This window comes from Dipodomys spectabilis, unplaced genomic scaffold, assembly GCF_019054845.1.
Source record: "Dipodomys spectabilis isolate Male_0828 unplaced genomic scaffold, ASM1905484v1 ptg000026l, whole genome shotgun sequence".
Taxonomy (NCBI): Eukaryota; Metazoa; Chordata; class Mammalia; order Rodentia; family Heteromyidae; genus Dipodomys; species Dipodomys spectabilis.
Genome location: NW_024870703.1, coordinates 5,786,981 through 5,808,387, shown reverse-complemented (window position 1 = coordinate 5,808,387; position 21,407 = coordinate 5,786,981). Strand labels below are relative to the sequence as shown.

Here is a 21,407-nt window from a genome sequence, read left to right as displayed (position 1 = left end):
ATGAATGTCATGGACTTTTCTGTCCTGGCTGGCTTTGAACCAAGAACATAGGATCTCAGCCTCCCGAGGAGCTAGGATTACAGGCATGAGCCTCTGGCACTGGACAAGGCAGCTTCTTGATAGCTGCCTTAGAAAATGCCCAGGTAACAGAGAGAAGCAATCAGCAGAGAGCAAAGGATGCAAAGGGTGAGCAAGATGGATAGGATTCAGACCAGGAAGCTCCTGTGTGCCATATGAAGTATATATGTCATGCCGTGGGACCACCAAGGCGTTTAAGCAGGGTAACCTTTCTGAGGAACAGACGAGGCAGATGCAACGTGTCATGGCCATGGCCATTCGAGGGTGCTCTTTCACCCTTTTACCTGAGGCTCTCCCCTCCAGCAGCATATGCCTCCTGTCCACGTGCTATTGTTTCAACAGCAGCAGGGGAGAGAGATGGTAGGAGATGATCCTGCCCTTGCTGGTGAACCCTGAGACTCATCCTTTTTAGATTCATTCCTTTGGCTTGTGCTTTGCCTGTTCAAATCCTTGGGTTAGATGCAGACCATCCCCCTTTGTCCTATGGAACATAGTACTTTATCCTTTATATGCATGCACATTTATACCTGCATCTTTTGGCTCTCAGAAATAGCACTTCCTGAGCCCAGTGTTGGTGGCTTATGCCTATAATCCTAGCTACTCAGGAGCCTGAGATCTGAGGATCATGGTTCAAAGACACCCCAGGCTTTGAAAGTCCGTGAGATTCTTATCTCCAATTAACCTCCAGAAAACTGGAAATGGTGATGTGGCTCAGGTGGTAGAGCGCTAGCCTTGAGATGAAGAACTGAGGGACAGTGTGCAGACCCAGAGTTCAAGCCCCACAACCAATCAAAAAACAAACAAACAAAAAAAAGGAAATAGCACTTCCTGGCATTTTGAGGGGTATATATTGGTTATATTATTAGTTATAGTAATGCTTACCATCAGGACTGACTTATTCAGTAACTCTATCCAGGGATGGGGGGGGTCACAGGACACCCCTAGAACATAGGGATTCCAAAGCAGTAGGCCTTTCCTTCTCTTGTCTTTTACCTTTTGACCACTGTGAGAATTTTTGTGTATCTATTGCAAATTCAAATATTTAAAAACATAGGAGAGACAAGGACATGGAACAGGAAGTATGTTTGATCATCTACCTTCACGTGCATACCTGGTCTTCTTTACCTCCAAAAGGATTTGACCTCTTGCTATGAATAGGTTTTTCAGATCCTAGTCTCTTTGGTGAGAAGGCTTGAAAATCTAAGTGGATCAGAGAGTTAAGAGCCTAAGATCCTAATGTTGACTTGGTTACCTTACTAGCTATGCCACCTTGGCCTGGTTAATTAACCTATCCATGCCTCAAGAACCTCCCATATAAAGTAGAGATATCAATAGCATCCTATAGGATTGGGTGAGAATGAAATAAGTTCGTGTATGTGTGTGTGTGTGTGTATACACTGGTCACTGGCATATACCACATCATACATGCCAGAGTTCTAGAACACCCTGAAAAGTGAGACCCCCTACAAATGCCAACATAAGCTGTGGGCAATGACATCGAAGATGCTCCCTGGGCAGGCTTCAGCCTCTGCATCTGTCAATAATTCTGTGCTATGTCCTCCTCTCCATAGTTCATGACCAAGAATCCCCACAAGCGCCTAGGCTGTGTGGCCACACAGAACGGAGAAGACGCCATTAAGCAGCACCCATTTTTCAAGGAGATCGACTGGGTGCTCCTGGAACAGAAGAAGATCAAGCCCCCCTTCAAACCCAGAATTGTAAGTGGAACCCTAACATGTTCCATTCCACAGGCCAGCGGGTACCTATGCAGCAGGCTGTGCACCCAGAAAGCCTGGCCTTGGGTGTGGCTTACAGCCCTGGTGACCAGCAGGCGAAAGCTGGGTTTCTCCCTGAGGAAGGGACTCTTAGGCCTAGAGCATGGACTGCTGAATATATGGGACTCATAACACTCATGAAGGGATGGCCTGTGGTGGCCATAGCACTGCATTTCTTATCTCTGCAGAGACTCCTTTGTTTATTTGGGTCAAAATTTACAAGGAGGCTTCTTCTATATCTGGTAGAAATATACAGTTTGTTGATAGATTAATGAGGTGGGTTTCTTTGTGTGATTGATGGACTCTTTGAAAGCATACATTTAAAGTAAAATGTTAATACTGCTCGCAATCATGGTATAGCACTAGTGCAGAGCAGGAGGTCTAGGTGCTGTGGGGGAAGATTGGCCCTAGGGTTCTGCCTGGAAAAGCTATTTCCTGGGACCTTGTTAAGTCCCTTCATTTCTCACTCCCAGGTAGAGTACAGGGGCCAGGGACATCAAGAATGTGTGACACTCAGAAGATGGAAAAAGGAACTAAACTGCCATCTGGGCATAACTCTTAAAACAAAGATTGTGTCTTGCCAGTGGTCTGCCACTGATGGAGAGAGGGCAAGAAAAGAGAGGGAGGGAAGGTGAGAGAGGAAGAACGGGAGAGAGAGCATCAGTGACAGTGCCTGTAATGTATGTGGGACGTGTTAATTGTGTTGTTTTGTAGCCCAGTGAGACAATCCATCTCAGACTGGGACTCTGGTAGCCAGCAAGCAGATAGATTCCTGGGAGTTGGACGGGAGAGTATAACATGCAAGTTTATTGGGCAGATGCCAGGGATCCAAGCAGAGGAGATCTGAGATCATCTAGTCAGCCCTCCGTCTCCTGAATTCTGTCAGCGGAGTCATAGGAGGCTGACAAAAATCAGACTCCTTGGTCTGATTCTTACCCAGCTCCTATAGAAAAGACTCTCTTGGGCTTTGTGCATCCACAAAGAAGAATTCCATTCTCCATGAGGCTTTCTGTGATTACTGATAGTGCTATGATCTTAGCACTATCAGTGCTAAGCAAAGCTGAAAGGTGAAAAGCAAAGCTGAAGGGCATCAGCCAATCCCAAAGAGACCATTCCTGGATGTTTAATCAGCTACCATTCCTCTTGTACTTTCTCCTTTGAACTGCATGGTTTTTGTTGGGAGTATTAACCTGGGATAGAGTAGGTATAAGATCCCCTTTGTTTCTTTGTGAACCTCTCCTCTCCTTTGGCCTATCTCCCCATGGCTCTGGACCTCTGCTCCAAGCTGTGACAAGGGTTTGAGATATGGGAAAGTATTAGGATATAGGCTGCTCAGGCTGACTGGCCTCTGCTTTACATGTCAGCCTGCCTGGAGGCTGAAAGCTGGGACCTCTATCCAAGTCTCAAAGAACAAGATTTACTGACCCCATGTAAATGGAGAAAGCAGATTCCAGTGGCCTAGCAGAGAGAAAAAAAGGCTTGGATCTATCTGAGGATAAATTTTAATTTAGATTTAACCTAAACTAATCATCCCCTAGAAAAAAGAGAAATAGAGTTGAGTCCTCACCCAGCTAGGAAAAAATTAATGGCTAGTTAGACATTAACACTGTCTTGGGACCCAGTGTCAACAAAACCACTATGAATTAAACTTGGGGTGCCCCAGGCCCCACAGGACTGCACAGAGATGGAGGAACAAGCAGTCTGTCGGGTGTAGGGAGGAGAGGCTCAGGGAAGATTCTTGAATGTATAGGAGAAAAGAGTCGATAATGAGCATAGGAAGCTCAAGAGTCTCTAGAGATGCCCCTGGAAGAAAGAGAGAGTCACAAAGGACATTTTAACATAGCAATCATAGAGACAAGATTCTCCCTGGGATATGTAGGTGACAGGACCTTAATGGTGAAGGGCCAGGGCCAGGAGTTTTGAGTCAAATCCAGTAGATACACATCAAGTAAGGGCAGAGTGAGGGGAGGTGAATAGTGTATGTCAACTCATGGACCTACAGGCTGGAGTACAAACCAGTCACAGAGGAAACAAGAGTGAAGAACAGGTAGCGGCTGGTGTGTGAACTACTTTGCTAATGTGCTGGCAGGGATCCCATTTGGACTATCTCTGTTTAACTTAGAGTCAGGAGCTCTCATGGACAGGAGTGATGATCCCCTGAGAACCAGCAGGAAGAAGTACTTCCCTAGGTCAGGAGTCAGGTGGGATTTCCTAGGTCCCTGCAGCACAAGGGATCAGAGTTTTCTCTTCCTCGATCCTCTCAACACCACCACCAAGGACTGAGGAGTAGTCTTGATCACTTCCTTTCCTGGGGCGGGGATTGGAAGCTTCACTATCCCTTGAGTGGATGGCAGGACATGGGCCATCCGGAACCTCCCTACATCTCTCTTAGTCAATTTCCTAAAGTCTGCCTTCACCATTTCCATGGAGACTTGACTTCTGTGTATATCCTCACTCTGCCCTAGACCGCCAGAATTATCCCATACCCTAGGTGGGCGTCAGGGAGGCTTTATTAGGCTGATTAATTTCAGCTAGGGGGAGAGAATGAGAGCATCTTGGAGAAGAAGTATGGGACGTACAAGAGGTGTTCCTGGTCACGCTGGCCGATTCACGTGGGTCCTTACAGTACTCTCAGCCACAGGTCTCTAGAGGCTTATTTCAACTCGTTAAGTGCCTGGTCACATCTTCATCCTTGAGACCTGAGATTTCTCTCAAGAGAAATATCAAAATTAGGTTTTAGGAGATGCCTCCTGTTTAGTTAACCATCAGGAAGGTGTCCCAGCTCTGTTCCTGAAATATGAAAATGGCACCAGCCTGACTAGAGACTAGCAAAACAAGCACTGAGAAACTGCATTTCTTGACTCAGAAGGCCTTAAAGAACCAGGGTGAAAACTCACACCAGGTTTTTATGAGCCATCACCTCCCCTCCCGGTCTCCCCCCCAGCCCCCTCGTCTAATTGGCTCAGGGTTACCACCTGGGATATGGGTATCTACTTAGTACAGATGGCAGGAGGAAGCAGGTACATCTTTACAATAAGGTAAACAGATGGGTACCCACACAAGGCCACTGGGGAGACACTGGCAAGCTGAGGCATATCCCCACAGAGCTCTTCCTTCTACTCATGGGAGAAGACCAGCTTTCCTTGGGCTTAAAGAGTCGTGTGATGAAGATAGCAGTTCCTGGGAGAGCAGTTCCTGGGGAAGAAAAGACTTTGGCAGAAGGGGAAAGGTGGTTCTGAGCCAGGCATTGGGAAGAATTCTCAGCTGGCTGTGGTTGCAAGGAGATAGTGAAAAGGTGTTGACAAGCAAGGAGCGTATAGTACATGAACAGCCCCCATCTCGTGTGGGCTGATATCTCCAGTTTGATCAGATGCTGGGGTATTTGATGGAACTCAGGGCTCCCTCTGTCTGGGGATAGATCCATTTGCTCCTGGGACATTCCCTACACAACCGGAATGCCACCAATCTCTAAAACTTGCTCAGTAGTAAGTGTTGTACTCCTCCGCTTGCTGCCAACTGGATCACCTGGGGGTATTCTACATGTTGGATTCAGGAAGGAGCTGGTTTTGTGAGATAGTTTGTCAGGCACTGAAGATGAGGCTTAGCTTAGCACTCCAGAAGAATCCAGGTGTACCTTCTGACCCTTCCTGACTCCCATCACACAACCAAACCTGCCTCAGCAGGCTTAGTCTCAGCTGGAGGCAGGGGCCCTGGCTCACACCCACAGGACCAAGGATACATCAAGAAAATAGCTCAGGGCTTGACTCTAAACCCTCTGCAGGAAGCCTTCCCCCCATCACCCAGAAGATATCACCAAGGAGATTATCCAGATTGGAGTCTGGAATTTGGCCTCTGGTCTGGTTCCATCACATACCTCGACTGGCTGCTGTCCCTCCAGGCTTCTGCCTTCCTGAGGTGTTTGCTGAACTCAGATTTCTGCTCCCCTGGTGTCTCCACCTCTCTGTGTCACTCCTGCCCTGATTCCCAGCTATCATGAGTGCAGCTGGGTTTCCTGCCTTCAGATGGTCACCCCCCGCCCCTAACTAACTCCCACCCAGGACACTTCTCAGTGGCCTCTGCTTCCGCATGGACAGTTGCGTCTCTATTTGTCCTCTCAGCTGTCATATATATCCTCTTTCCTCTGTGTTCTCATTTATATTTCTCCTTTCTACCCTCTTATCTACCCACATGCCGCACTGATTTTCTACAAGCGATGTATCATCACTACCAAAACCAAAGCCTACACCAATGGGTGCTCAAATCATTTACGGGGATTGGCTGGCTGCAGGGCAAGGGCTCATGGTAGAACATGTGGATGAATCCCTGCCATGAGTGAGCAGGGGACTAGGACAATTATCATGGCTTGTGTCAAAGCTTTTGGTACTTGATTATAATATCTAAGCGTGGAATCCACTGGTCTCTCCCATTGGGGATTCACTTCAGAGATGGTAGTACTATGTAATTACCCAGGAAAGCGGCACATTTAGCTTGTGTGCTACTAGTGAGCTTACCTTGCTTTGGGGCCGTAGGGAGAAGAGTGGTGTGTTTGTAGGGCATCGTCTGATTCTACAGGTAGTGGGGGTATTCTGTCCACTCGTGGCTTCCTCTTGTGTGTCTATTCCTTGTTCTCCAAAGCATTACATTCTGAGGTTATGGCTCTCGGGGCTTTCAGCAATGGAATTGAGGGGGAAGCCAATATAGGAAGAAGAGAGCTGCCTCCCCAGAAACCTAGCTGTCCTCAGTGAACACCAAAGACGATGAGGGAAATGCTGGCCAAGTAAACTTCTTTTTGTGTACGTGTTCTCTCTTTTCAAGTTTGCTTCAGTGTGAATGTCCCTCTTTAAGGTAAGGCCTCCAGAGTGGGGAGTCTCTCCAGGTAGGTGAGCCCGCAGGCCCGGTGACATAGAGGCCCCTTTCAACCTCATGATCGTCTCCATCCGGCCATCCATGCTGCATGGCAGGACCCCCAAGGGAGGCCCCTCCTGCATGCTCCTGCATGACTGGGCTGTGCTGAGAGGAAACCTGGGAAGTGGGCTTGAGACCCTCACACCTTCACCTACTTAGCAGCCTGAGGAGGAGCTCTGACGAACAGGCAACCGCTTCCCTTGAAGCTAGCCCACCTGGCCAGGAACTGAGATAGCTAGGCCTATCCATGAATCTAGAGGCCAGAGGACCATTAAGCGCCATCCTCATCCTCCATCCTGGGGTAGGAGCACGAATCAGCTGAGTCCTATAGCCTTTCACTGAGGACATATGTCCATGCTGTAGTGACAGCCCTAAGCTTCCAAGAGGCTACAAGCTTCCCTCCATGAGCCAGGGCTCTGGGCCAAGGATGGAGGACCTGAGGAAGGGCCAGAAATCTGATTTATTGGTAGTTGGCTAGGAGATGGCATGGTACAGTAGGTGGGGGACTGGTTTTGATCCCAGAGAAACTTGGAGTGAATATATTGCTCTCTTAGGACAGCCATATGATTCTGAGAATTCACCCCACCCTGGACCTCTAGTCTCCTTTTTTGTAAGAAGCTGTAAGAATGCTTCTCTCATAGAATTATAAAATCTAAGGTGCTATGTGCCCTTGTAGTTTCTCCATCGACCACCCCTGACCCAACCTGTTAAAGCCCTCAAGAAATAAAGAGTCCAAGAACTGAAAGTTAAGGATTGTTGTGTATGGTATTTGGAGGCTCTTGGATACAGCCATCCAGCTTGACTGGTAGGATCCTGGCATGATTAGCAGTGCCTTACATCCATAGAGTACTTGAGGTAGAGAGGAAGCCCTCCAGGAGTCTCAGGCTGAGCAGGGCTGGCCTGGGCAATATTCCTGCTACTGAGGAGTTAAGGGGCCAAGTGTTCAGATAAGATGAAGAGGGCACATGCAGTCAGGTAGTAGCCATTGGAATGCAGAAATGCATCTGAAGGCTGGGAAGGAACATGATTCAGAAGTTGGTGGAGAGCCAGCAGAGACTTATTTCTCAGCCACTGGTCTGAGCTGATGGAATACTGAGAAAAGGGAGGATCTATGAAAGGGTGATTTGCCCAAAGGCTAGGATTCCCCAACCTTCTTGCCCCCTGAGGTAGAGCCCCAAGTTTCCCCACAGTACGTCACCCTCTTTCATTCTGTGAACTTGCTTATCACCTTTCCTACCGTTGCCTTTATTCTCAGTAGGCTGTGCAGCCCTAAGTGCTCCAGCTTTGAAATCGTAGCTGTCACCAATGGGCCATCCTTCCAGTGCAGCAGGCTCCCAGATGTCTCTTAAGCCAAACAGCCATGCTGGAGCACACTGGACTTTTCACAGGAGAGTTTGTCATCTGGAAATCCTAATTTCAGAAGTATTTCTGTGGTTCAGTGTGGGGGAGCAGCCAGTTTATTGGTAGGCCCCAATCTCTACATACACCCTAGGGAAACTTCTAGCCTGGGCTTGGTTGGGCATTTCTATAAGCAGAAGTTTTCTTTTTCTCTGTCTCCTGAGTTTTCCTTTCTGACTTGAGAGCCGTTAGGTTGGGATATACCTTCATGTTCATCAAAGTGGTGTTTAGTGATTTCCTTCCGGCTCACCAGCTCTTGAAGTAACACAGGCAGCGTGCTGAGAACATGGGAGGACTTGCAAAGCTATACATGGTAGGGAGGGGACCTGGAGAAATCAGCGCCAGCATCTTGGAGAGAGCTGGGAAGGGTTAGGAAGAAAGGAACACCGACTTCAGACCACTTCTCATTGACAGGGATTCAATGAGCTGTACCTGGTGCCTTCTCTGTAGCCCTGGCGAGGATGGTTGATGAAGGCAGGAATCCCTTACTTAACAGTACCACCTGGAGAAGTTTACAGGCAGGAGAAGACTCTAATGTGAACACTTAGGGAATTGCTGGCAATATGGTAAAAGCGCAGGACATTTTTTTTAACACAGTGCTGTGAGGGAGAGGCGTTTTGAGCCTTGCCTCGCAAGGTTGCAAGACAGAGGGTAAGAGATAGCATGAAGACGAGGACTTTGTCAGGCAGAACAGGCTGGGAGCTAGAGTCTTAGTAGTTTCCGGATTAGTCTTGCAGAAGATGCTATTCAGGTGGGGCTACATTGCTACATCTCTGACCATCTCTGCAGAAAGGGCAAAGGATAGTACAGTAGCCAGGAATATGGAGACATAGGAAAAGGTTGGCTCATGAGCATCAAAGTAAAATCAGAAGGAACCTCAAACCTTACGAAGGAGGAGCTCAGTGTTGCACCATTAAGCCTCAAGTCCAAATTTGCTCTGGATATTTCACGTACTGACAGGGTTCTCCTTCCAGCATTAACTCTCAAAATTAGGCCTTGAATCTCCAAAGGCGCATTGGTTGTGGGAGGAAAAATGCCCTAGCAAACGGTTTTTGTATTCAGAGGTACTGGCATCCTGTTTACTTTTTTCTTGTTTGTGTTGAGAATAAGGATGCAAATAACAGGACTCACACTAAACTTATCATTCAAGTACTACTTCAGAATTCTGGGATTTGACAAATCTATATTAGGTTGATGGAGGTTTACTAAGGATTCACATGAGCCTCTGTCTCTTCAAAGTGAGAAGGCCTAAGCTAAGGGCATACAGGCCAGCTTCCAACCATGTTTTCCTGGCTACTCCTTTCTAGGACCTATTCCACCTTGAAAGAGATTTTCTTAGAGCATAGAGCTTGATGTCAATGGACATTTCTGACATGTGAGCCTTGCTGGATATGAAAGAGACTTGAGAATGGATAGACAGGTGAAGTACAAAACAAACTCGCCCTAAGTAGAGAGAAAGACAAGCCTTTCACTGTAGGCTTATCAATGAAGACAACCTAGAAAATAAAAGCAGACCTGTCCCTAGCCTTTAACTAGTACCTCTGATAGGGTTTGGCAGCCACAGGACTTGGGTAGTCTTCTTGGGAAGGCACGGCACAGGTACCTGACATGCTGGCATTCTAACAGATGATCCCAAATATAGCCAGCCCAAAATATGAGACTCTAGAATTAAAAACCCATCTCTCTAACACAAAGCAGCCGAGGTGAGGCGAGAACACTGGTCAGTGCTGTGTGTGCTGTGTTCTTGGTGTTACTGCTACAACCATCCTGAGCAATTAGCTGGAGCTCAACCATAAATGAGGACTTAGGAATCACAAGGCCCTTCCAGCCTTCTGGGTAGACAGGGTCTATGAGGACAGGGACTTATGAGGTCTGTAAGTCAATTTTATTGAAATTAACTTTACATCAACTATAATATACCTATTTAAAGTATACATGTTTAGCCAGGCACCGATGGCTCATGCCTATAAGCCTAGTTGTTCAGGAGGCTGAGATCTGAGGATCACGGTTCAAAGCCGACCGGGCAGGAAAGTCCATGAAACTCTTATCTCCAATAAACCACTAGAAAACCAGAAGTGGCACTGTGGCTCAAGTGGTAGAGCACTTGCCTTGAGCTAAAGAGCGCAGGGACAGAGCCCAGGCCAGAGTTCAAGTCCCACAACCGACAAAAATAAATAAATATACATTTTTATGAATTTTAAAAATGCATCTACCCATGTATCTAACTACTCACTGAATACAAAGAACATACTCATCCTCCTCAAACATTTTCTGGTACCATTAGCCCCAAGCAACCCTTGTTTGGGGGTTTTCTTCCTAGAGTTTCATATCAATGGAGCCAAATTCTATGGGGTGTGTGTGTGTGTGTGTGTGTGTGTGTGTGTGTGTGTGTGTGTGTGTGTGTGTGTGTGTGTGTGTTTCAACATCATACTTTTGAGATATGAGTCTTATTTTTCAGTTTTTATTATGGAAAATTTCAAGCAAATACTAAAGTAGAAAGAGTGGTCTCATGTGCGCCCATGGCTTGTCACCCAAGGTCAACAATTAGCACTGTTTTGTTTATCTATGAAGGGATAGAGTTTCTTTCACCTACTTTGTTCAAGGTTGTATCACCAGCACTTAGAAACCTTCCTACCACATACTAGGTGTTTATTTATTCTCTACTTGTGGGTGAATGAATAAATTCCAGAGAGCTCAGAGATCTCTGGATTTGTCTAGAGATTCTCTTCCAGAACAAGCTCTAAACTCTGTTATCATTGAAGATCCATTCTAGTCATGTGTGGAAATTTGGGGTGAATAGCTTCTGCATTAGGAAACTTAAAATGATCATTGAATGGTGAGAGAAATTGAGTGACCTTATCTTGACGCGAGAAGCACATATTTCAATGTTTACAGTTCCTGTTTCAAGGCCAGCAGGCAGCACAATAATAAACTCTAGGCCAAGAGAACTAATCTCTATCTAGAACATTTTCATAAATAAGGCAAAGGGGGACATTGGCAAGTGGAGAAACGTTGTCTTTTCCAGCAGCAGACTGGAGAGCTTCCCTTTTGGGTACCAAAAATATCCTTGGAAGAGCTAAATCTCAACAGCTGTTAGCCATAACACTGCTTTGCTAAACTGATAAATGAAAATGGTTTCCACAATTAGCTGCAGCAAGAGATCAGGTCTGCCACAGTTCAGGTAACTCCTGGTGCCTTACTAGCCTTGGGTCTTGCCACCATTTGTACTACCATCTCACATCAGGGCCCAGCTCAGCAAATCCAGGCCCCAGGGAAGACATGGCAGACAGGGTACTGGCTCAGTTTCTTCCATGGATACCCAAACATACATCATGGATAGACAGGTTCAGCACCTAGACCATCTGTATCCTACAGCCCTATGTCAGGGTCCACCCAGTAAAGGGTTATCAAATTGGTTTAGTGACACCAAGGTCAGGTGCAGAAAAAAACCTAAAATGAAGAATAGGATAAGATAAAATAGAAAACTATAATAGAATATTAGAGTGGAGGGCATGCATATGATACAGGTAAAGCGTAACTTGTTGACTCTTTAGGAGTGATGATGGGAGATGATATACATTAGGATATATATGAAATGTATTTCTTACCATTGATCATAATACCTCACCTAAGGGTGAAGCCCCTACTATACCCTTGATATGCAAGAAATGGCCTCAAACGCTTAATAGGCTTTGTGGGCTTATGCACTGTGAGTTGTATGGAATACATTCAACTGTTTATTTTTAACTCAGCAACACGTAACACACTACTGACAGAAACCATTGCATGGTAGCTTGTACTGGGCAGTGTGCTTCATTCCTGTGTTCATATGGCCAATCGATGTCTCACAACAATTCACCATGGAAGGCAGACAGCACATGCTGGGGAACACAGCCTCCAGGTCAGAACAAAGCTGAACACCAGTCCTGACTCACATCTGACTGGCACCTTGGCAAGCTGTTTAACATCACCAAGACAGGTTGAAACTTCTGAAATAAAGATCCAGAAACACAACAAATCAAAGAAAGGCTGGATAAACGGGAATGTAAACTGGTTCAACCTCTCTAGAAAGCAGCATGGAAGTTCCTCAAAAAACTAAATATAGAGCTCCCCTCTGATCCAGCAATCCCACTCCTTGGCATTTACCCAAATGACTGCAAACAAGACCACACTTAAGCTACCAGCACAACCATGTTCATTGCAGCATTATTTACCATAGCTAAGAAATAGAACCAACCCAGATGCCCCTCAATAGATGAACAGATCAAGAAAATGAGGTATATATACGCAATGGAATTATATGCTTCCATTAGAAAGAATGCCATCATCCCATTTATAAGGAAATGAAAAGATGGGAAAAAACCATACTAAGTGAAGTAAGCCAGACCCAAAGAAACATAGACTCCATGGTTTCTCTCATTTGTAATAATTATTATGTCTAAGATATTCCTAGCAGAGGATCACAATAGCTATGAATAGATGAATGTATAAAATGATGCTAATTGAAGTAAACTCAATGATATGGGAACGAGGTTTTTTGTGCTATTTGCAGCTATTTCTTTTTTCTTTCTTTTTCTCCTTTGTTTTATCCCCTTGTCGCTGTTTTTTATTTTAGTACCCTGTGCCTTGTATATACGTTTATCTGATTTGGGGAAAGGAAAGGGAATAACAAAATGGTGAGATAAAGGACAAAGGGTGAACCAGTACAACAGTGATACTTACTTGGAAATGAACTTTACAACTTGGTGGGGGTGTGGGGGATGGAGGGGAGGATGGAGAGTGGGAAAAAATGAGGAAGGGGTAACATTGTTAGACAAGAAATGTACTCATTACCTTACATATGTACTTGTAACCCCTCTGTACATTAGCTTTACAATAAATTAAATTAAAAACAAACATAACCACAACAGGGATGTTGTGGCATCCACCTCCCTTTATAGGCTCCACAAACCAGATGTCTAAGACACCGTACAGCGCCAGCACCTGGCCAAGTCTCCAGCTATGAACTTCATTACTTCTTTTCACAAGAAGAGACAGATGCTTCCAGGCACAGTGCTGAGTGAAAACATAAGGCTGATGCCCACATAGAATGCGAGGCTGGCAGAGAAGACAGTCACTGGCTGAACTATTATTTAGTCCTAGTTTTAAGAAGTGCCAGAAAGGAGAAGCCCAGGGCAGGGAGGAAGGAAAGTATAGATATAGAACAGGAAAAGATGGCTTTAGAGATGGATACCCAGAAAGAGCATCAACAGCTTGTCTTCTGTGTCAGGTTTCATGGCTTAGCTGCAACCCTGGAGAGGGGAATGAACGCAGCCCCTGCCCTCAGTTCTGCTCACCTATAGAGAGAAAGCCTGCTGCTCTCTGGGTTGCAGGGAGACTCTGAAGGGAAAGGAAGGGAAGGGACTCTCAAAGGAAGGGAAGCTTGCAAGGCTGGGCTGGACATTACCAGTGTAAGAAATAGCAGCAGACCTGCCTCATACCATCTGCTACTTGCCTTGCCAGGGAGCTGAAATTCAAGAGAAGCCTAGAGATGCCTCTAGGCCATTCATGAATTCCAGATTGAATGACATCTATGTGCACCAAATGGACAACATAGATTCACGATGATCATGAGGTCCCAAGTAGCTCTTAAGGGGATAGCATATGCTTTACATTTTCATTACCAGATTTTCCAATCAAGTGGTTCAAGCCAAAGTGTGCTCATGTAGGCCTAGGAAAGTTTGAGGAAGCAGGAATGAGCCCTGCCTTAACACCTGTTCAAGAAGTCTTCTTCCATAAGAAAAATGAGAGAAAGGGGTCCCTGTCCTTTCAGACAATTGGTTATACCTGCACTTAAAAGATCCCTTTAGAGAGAGCCTCAGACACACAGTGTATATAAGGGGGATGTTCCCCCATCGTTTTCATGTGGAGACACATCAGCCTCTCAACTATGCATCGTATAATGGTGGGGCCTGAGGAGATGCCCTATGCTGGGAAGAGAGGTGGCTTTCTGTGGTCTGAAGACCTTAAGCAAACAGGAGACATTTCAGATCCTGGGAAAACTTCTCAGGGTTTTCTCTTCTGTGAGGATTCTTCAGAGAGAGTAGATATACCAGAGAAAGTAAGAGGAAATCTTTAAATCAATAGTTCTAGAACCCAGGGCCTTGGATGTTAGACAAGCACTCCACTATTGAGCTGGAACTCTAGCCCTAAATCAGTGATTCTTAACCCAGTTGGTAGAGTTTTCTACTTTTTGTGAATATGATGCAGTAAACTCTCCAGGAAAAGCCAGATGTGTGCATCACACCTAGTATGGATATACCTTAAACCTCCTCCTGTGGAACAGGAACCAGCAAACTCTAACTAAATCCAGCCACTACCTATCTTTGAACAGTCTTTTTTTTTGGGGGGGAGGGGGGTCCGGTCGTGAGGCCTGAACTCTGGGCCTGGGCACTGTCCCTCAGCTCTTCAGCTCAAGGCTAATGCAGCACCACTTCTGGCTTTTTTTTTCTGCTTATGTGGCGCTGAGGAATCGAACCCAGGGCCTCATGCATGCAAGGCAAGCGCTCTACCACTGAGCCACCTTCCCAGCCCCTCTTTGTACAGTCTTTAAACATTAAAGGATATTTCATGACATGTGAAGATGATATGAAATTCTACTTTCACTGGAGTCCAGCCAGGGCCCTTTCCTTACATGATGTATGTGTTACTGGTTGTCATAAGGGCAGAGTGTTATGCTTGTGATGGAAACCACATGACTTACAAAGCCTAAAATGTTTATGCTCTGGCCTGACACAGACATACTTGCCAACCCTTGCTAGAAGGGATAGGACCTCAAGTTAAGAACGGGTGCATGAGATGCTTCAGTTTTACTAGAAATGATTGACCCATCAAAGATAAAGGTAGAAGGAGCTTTGAAAATCATCTCAAAAGCTCCTCATCTAACCAATAGGAAGTGAAGATCACATTTCCTTCTTTTTAATGGGAGTAGGAGCCACCACCAGGGAGTTGTAGCAGAGTCCTCCTTTCCTTCTGGAGCCTTCCAACCCCACACTGTCTTCCAACCAAACTTTCAGTGAGTTGCCCTGAAGTTCAGTTGAAAGAGCAGCATTTGGTCACAGCCTGCCCCATACCCCATGATGGAGATCCTTGACAGCTGGTCTGTGGAACACAGCGAGTTCCCATTGTAATGGGTGGAATTGCCTCCATGGCTGAAATGTGGCTGGGGATAGGAGAGAGGGGAGATATTAGCTAACAACTAGAAACTGAATCTGTTTTTCTTATCTCTTCCAAAGTGAATCTTCCAACGGAATTTGAAAAATCTATACATCTATACATACATGTATATACACACATTACACATATGTGTCCATGTCTATTTGTGTATATATATACCTGTACATGATACATGCATTGTGTAAATGCAAATGATACACTGCTGTATTTCATATATGTGAAATGTATTTCATATGTATATGTATATGTGTATTTCTACATTAGTAAACAATAACAGGCCGGAGGGGGAGAAGGGACATGGTTGAATTCTATTCAACAGCTGAGTTGACAGAATTAAGTTGTAGTTAGTTGTTCAGAAGGCCTGGCGGTCTGGGGGAACTGAGAGAATTTGGTCCATTTAACAAATATATTGGTGCATTTCTTTTATGGCCAGAGATGTTGACTGTTTCTTCATGTGTCTATTGGCCATTCTTATTTCTTCATCAGAGAGGCCTCTCTTTAAGTCTTTAGCCCGATGATTGGTTTTAGGGAGCTTAATTTTTTTCAGATTTAAGTATATTTTGGGTTTTTTTTGGGGGGGTGGTCTGGTCATGGGGCCTGAACTCTGGGCCTAGGCGCTATCCCTCAGCTCTTCAGCTCAAGGCTAGTGCTCTACCACTTGAGCCACAGCGCCACTTCCGGCTTTTTTCTTTTTGCTTATGTAGTGCTGAGGAATCAAACCCAGGGCCTCTGGCATGCAAGGCAAGCACTCTACCACTGAGCCACCTTCCCAGCCCAAGTATATTTTGGATATGAGGTACTTGTCTGTTGTATAGCTAGTGAAGATCTTCTCCCATTCTATGGGCTTTCTATTTATCTTGCTAGCTATGCCCTTTGCCATGCAGAAACTTCTTTAGTTTGATGATATCCCATTTATCCAAACTTTCTCTGATTTGTTGTGTTTCTGGATCTTTACTTAGGAAGTTTCAACCTGTGCCAAGGAGGCCTAGTGTTTCCCCTATCCCTTCCTGTACTATTTTCAGAGTATCTTGTCTTACATTGAGGTTCTTGATTGATTTGGAATTGATTCTGGTGCAGAGTGATATATAAGGATCTAACTTCAGTTTTCTGTACATATAGAGTCAATTCTGCCAGCAACCTTTGTTGAAGAGGCTTTCTGCCATCCTGTGATTTTTTTTCTCCCTTATCAAAAGATTATGTGGCTATAAGTCTGTAGGTTCATTTCTGAGTCTTGAATTCTATTCCATCGATCCTCAGGGCTGTTCATGTGCCAGTACCAAGCTGTTTTTATAACTACCAAGTGAGAATGGCCATTATCAAGAAAATGAATAATAATAGATGCTGGCAGGGATGTGGCCAAAAGGGAACTCTACTACACTCTTGGTTGGAATGTAAACTTGTTCAGCCACTCTGGAAAGCACTATGGAGGTTCCTCAAAAGATTAAACATAGAGCTTCCCTATGACCCAACAATCCCCTTCCTGGGTATTTATACAAACGACCACTAACCAGCCCACACTAATGCCACCAGCACAACCATGTTTATTGTAGCATTATTTACCATAGTTTAGATATAGAATCAACCCAGGTGCCCTTCAGTAGATGAATGGATAAAGAAAATGTGATATATATGCATATGTACATATACATATGCATATATATGTATGTATATGTATATATATATATACATGCATGCATATATATGTATATATGCATATGTATATATGTATATGTATATATGCATATATATAATCTTTGCAGACTAGCCACCAGAACCCTGTCCTTTCCATTTTTAGTTGCTGTGAGCTTACAAGGTAAATGAGTCTTCATTTCTTTTGCCCCAACATGGAAGTGACTTTGCTAAATAGAGGTCACAAGGATAATGCAACCTGTTCAGGTAGGTGGATTTTTTTAAAGAAAAAGAAGATGAATTGACAATATTTGACAACCAGGAGATTTGACGTGAAAAGTCAGGAAACTGGAATTTCTTAGAAGGTCAGAAGATCTGGGTCTATGCTCTTGACAGGCAGCACAGTACCAGAGGAGAGATATATATCCCTAGCTCCTCTGACTGTGCTCTCCTGGTGGACCACCAGGCTCCTAACACAATTGTGCCAGGCACACACATACCCATCATAGAAAGGGGATATTTTGCCATCAGTCAGCGGTGCTCTAAGTCAAATCCCTCTTCTTCTGTTCCTTCATTTTCTTTTTCTTATCTTGCGTTATTCCAGAAAGTTAAATATTGTCCATTAGGAAATACAAAATCCATACCATGAATGTCATGTCAGTGGGAAAAAAAACAAACGTTCTTTTGAGTGGTCACAGGTTTGACCACTAGATTTAGTCCTAGATTTAGTGCAGCACCTGGTGGATGAAAGCACACGGGTTACCCAGGTTATTCTGTGAACTAGTAGAAACTTCTTACAAGTATCTATCTCAAAGACAGTGCTGATTGCTTCAATCCTATGGTATTGAGGAGGAAAACATGTTAACAAGTTACATTTGCTCTAAGCCATCTGCTCTCACCACTTCAGTGTATTATTTCATTGAATTCTTATAACAACTATATGGAGAGGACTACTAATATTTCTGTCTTATGGATGAGGGAATAAGATCACATAAAAGGAAGGAAATGCAAGTGGCTGGGCTGTGGAAATGAATGCTAAGTCACTAAGCTATACTTCCTCTTAGATGATGGTATTTACAAAAACCAATGTGATTTACCAGTGAGTTCGCAGATGTCCGAGTTTTATAAAGATCAATATAAACTATGGAAGGAACAGAACTGAAAAATAATGCCATTGCATAGCATAAAAGGAAGTTAAATCCAGAATAATTTAGACAGACATTAACAATGGCTTTTTGAAACTGATAAGAAAAATAAAGAGATCCACTGCTTCTTTACATATATTCAACCAGGCCAGATATCTCAATTACAGAGCTTTAAAAAAATTGCAGAAGCCTGGAGCTCCAGACATTCCAGCTCCCTAATTCTTGGACAAGGCTCAAGTGTGTTTGTTTTTGGATACACAGCCAGGCTTTCTTGTAAACCTTGAGTTTAAAATATGTATATATGACAAAGGGCTGTGGACATAGTCAATTGTAGAGCATTTCCTCATCATGTCAAGACCCTGGGTTCAATCTCTAGCAACACACACACACACACATACACATACACACACACACACACACACACACACACACACACACATGATAGATAGATAAATAGACAAACCCAAGGTTTTTATTTTCCCTTCAATTTCCCCTCCAAAAGAGAAATATCTTTGAAATACAGTAATTAGGGTAAAAACCCACTTAAAGGGATTTAGAATAAAAAAGAGATAAATTAATTAATTACATTTAATTAAAGTTTATCTGAGGGGTTCTAAGAATAGTTCATGCCCAGACCAGATCTCAAAGCAATTACATAGGCTCTCTGGGGAGGAAGCAGCATCAGTATGATAGCTACTTGCAGTGCCACCCCCAGGTAATCCCCCTGTGTTCCTGAGATTGAGAGCAGCTGCTCTAGGCACTGGTTGCTAAAGAATCTGACATGTCTACTACAGTATTGGTAATTTGGATATGACAGCAGTTTCATTGGTACAAATGGTTACTGTGCAGTAACTATAGGGACATGACAAAATAGAACATTAAAGCCAAATGATTAGAGACAGACAAATCATTTCCCAACATTTAGAAAGATGGAAAAGGGCTGGGAAGTTGGCTCAGTGGTAGAGTGCTTGCCTTGCATGCATGAGGTCCTGAGTTCAATTCCTCAGCACCACATAAGCAGAAAAAAGCCAGAAGTGGAGCTGTGGCTCCAGTGGTAGAGCACTACCCTTGAGTTAAAGAGCTGAGGGACAGTGCCCGGGCCCAGAGTTCAGCCCCCATGTCCGACCAAAAAAAAAAAAAAGAAAGATGGAAAAGGTAGACTTGGGATAATGTCGAAAGGGATAATACTAAAGTGAATATCTAGAAGTTACCATGAATTTGTGGATGTTTAGGGGGTAATTACTTTGGGGACAAGTAATTTTATAGCTAGCAGAGAACTTCAGGAAGAAATTTGTATTTTCCTCCAGACAACCAGTTAAACCAGTTTATAATCACAACCTTATAAACAAGATAGGCTGCTTGAAGTTCAGTGTGATTAGCCACAACTCACAAAGTGCTATGGCCAGTCTTGTCCCCAACAATATTTTTAGAGATAACCATACCATCCATTTGTCAAATGACAAAAAAGCTGGAGGAGGTAGCAGATAAGACAGATGGGATTTAAAATAACATGTGTGCAGTATTTTGGAGTTTTCCTGAGTTTTAGAGCAGTCTGAAAGTGGAGTCTATGTGTCATGACTACTTCCTAAATAGGTAGCTGAGAGATTAATTACAAAATCATTCTTTATGGTGATTTTTCACAGGCTAGAAATTTGTGCCAAAGTTAAAAGCCAAGACTACGTGTAAAGGATTACTTTTGAATTGAAAACAAAATAATTAATTTGAGAAAAACAACATTAGTTTCTTAGGACTGCTGTCAGCAAGTACCACAACATGGATGTCTTATAGCAAAAGGAATTTGTTCTGGGGACTGGAAGTCAGAGATGATGATGTCAGCAGTGCCATACTTAATTCTTTCAGCTGCTGGTAACCTGGAATGTGCCTTGGTTGGTAAAGCCTAACTCCATTCTTCATCTGGCATTCTCCCAGTGTTGGGTCAACAAATTTCTTTTCTGTTTAACTTGTCCAGAATCAGTTTCTGTTGTTGAAAACTAAGAATCATGAGGAATACAGACAATAATGCTGTTCCCAGTTTTCACAGTACAAGAGTGGTATGGAAGAGCAATGTTATAATTTTGTTGATTGGCTTAAATAGTACCTTGACACTAATCCTGGGAAGCCAGTCTATCTCAGGGTCCAATTTTCTCCTCTTGTAAGGATCCCAGTCACATGGCAGTGGGGCCCACCCTAATGGAATGGTCTCGTCTTAATGTGATCATATCTGAGAGACCTTATTTCCTTCCACATTTGGTTACATTCTAAGGTAGTAGGGTTTAGATCCTCATTTATCTTTTTAAGGCAACACAATCCAACCGATAGCGTGGTTAAACTAAGATAGCATCCTTGCTTTATCTCAGCCACTCAAGTGATAAGGCATTGATCTTATCTTAATATCCATTTGATTTAGGGTTTCAATCAAGTAGCTGGTAACACCACTGCACTTGGCATTGTACAGGCCCAAGAGTCCAGAATTGAGCAGTCAGCTCAAGAAGAAGATGGATGCAAAAGATGAAAGGGCACTCAAAGGACTCATGAAAGTTAGGTGCTGTGAAAAACCCCATGAGCAGCACAGTACTGGATAAATTCTGTATGTTTTACCCTGTTCTCCATGAAGAAATCTGGAAGTATGAACAATTCTTCATAAAGGAAATTGTATAGAGAGAGAAGGGATAGAGGATTATGTTAATTTTAAATTCTCTTCTAAACCTCATTTTTGCTAGGCCCTAGGCAGTAATAATTTGTTTTTCCATTTACTTCACTCACCATGCCTATAAACATATGCACATACAATCTATTGATTAGAATCTGTGAATACAGAGAACATAAGTTGGTGTGTAAATAAAGTTTCAGGAAATGTTCAGTACTCACTCTACTACTTTACATTCTTGCATTTTCTTTTAGAATATATATGAAAGTGAAAAATAGCGCTTAGATAAGAATAGTGGCATTTTAAAACTAGGAGGGATTTGGTGACTGAAATAATGTAATTTCAAGCAAATGAACATGAAGTATCTGCTCTGCCTGCTTAGTGGTGAATACCTCAAGGACTAGGAGAGGGGAATTTGATGTACAGGAGATATAAGGGAGCTGCGTATGGTCACATGAGATATTAGAACTCACATGTAGCTATATTCCCAGCAATCTGTAAGTTGAAACAGTAGGATCATGAGTTTGAGGCCAAGCTATGCTACATAAAGAGATCAAGGAAGGAAGGGAGGAAGGAAGGAGAGAGGGAGGGAGGGAGGGTGGGAGGGAGGGAGGG

The 21,407-nt window shown here is 43.9% G+C and overlaps 1 protein-coding gene across 1 annotated transcript in view; it reads left to right on the top strand.

Moving 5' to 3' along the window:
- Prkce (protein kinase C epsilon) overlaps nucleotides 1-21,407 on the top strand; it is a 506,608-nt gene that overhangs the window by 476,101 nt on the left and 9,100 nt on the right. Inside the window, exon 14 of the mRNA XM_042675470.1 lies at nucleotides 1,650-1,796. Within this exon, the coding sequence (XP_042531404.1) occupies nucleotides 1,650-1,796 (147 nt within the window). The remainder of the gene's footprint in view (nucleotides 1-1,649; nucleotides 1,797-21,407) is intronic.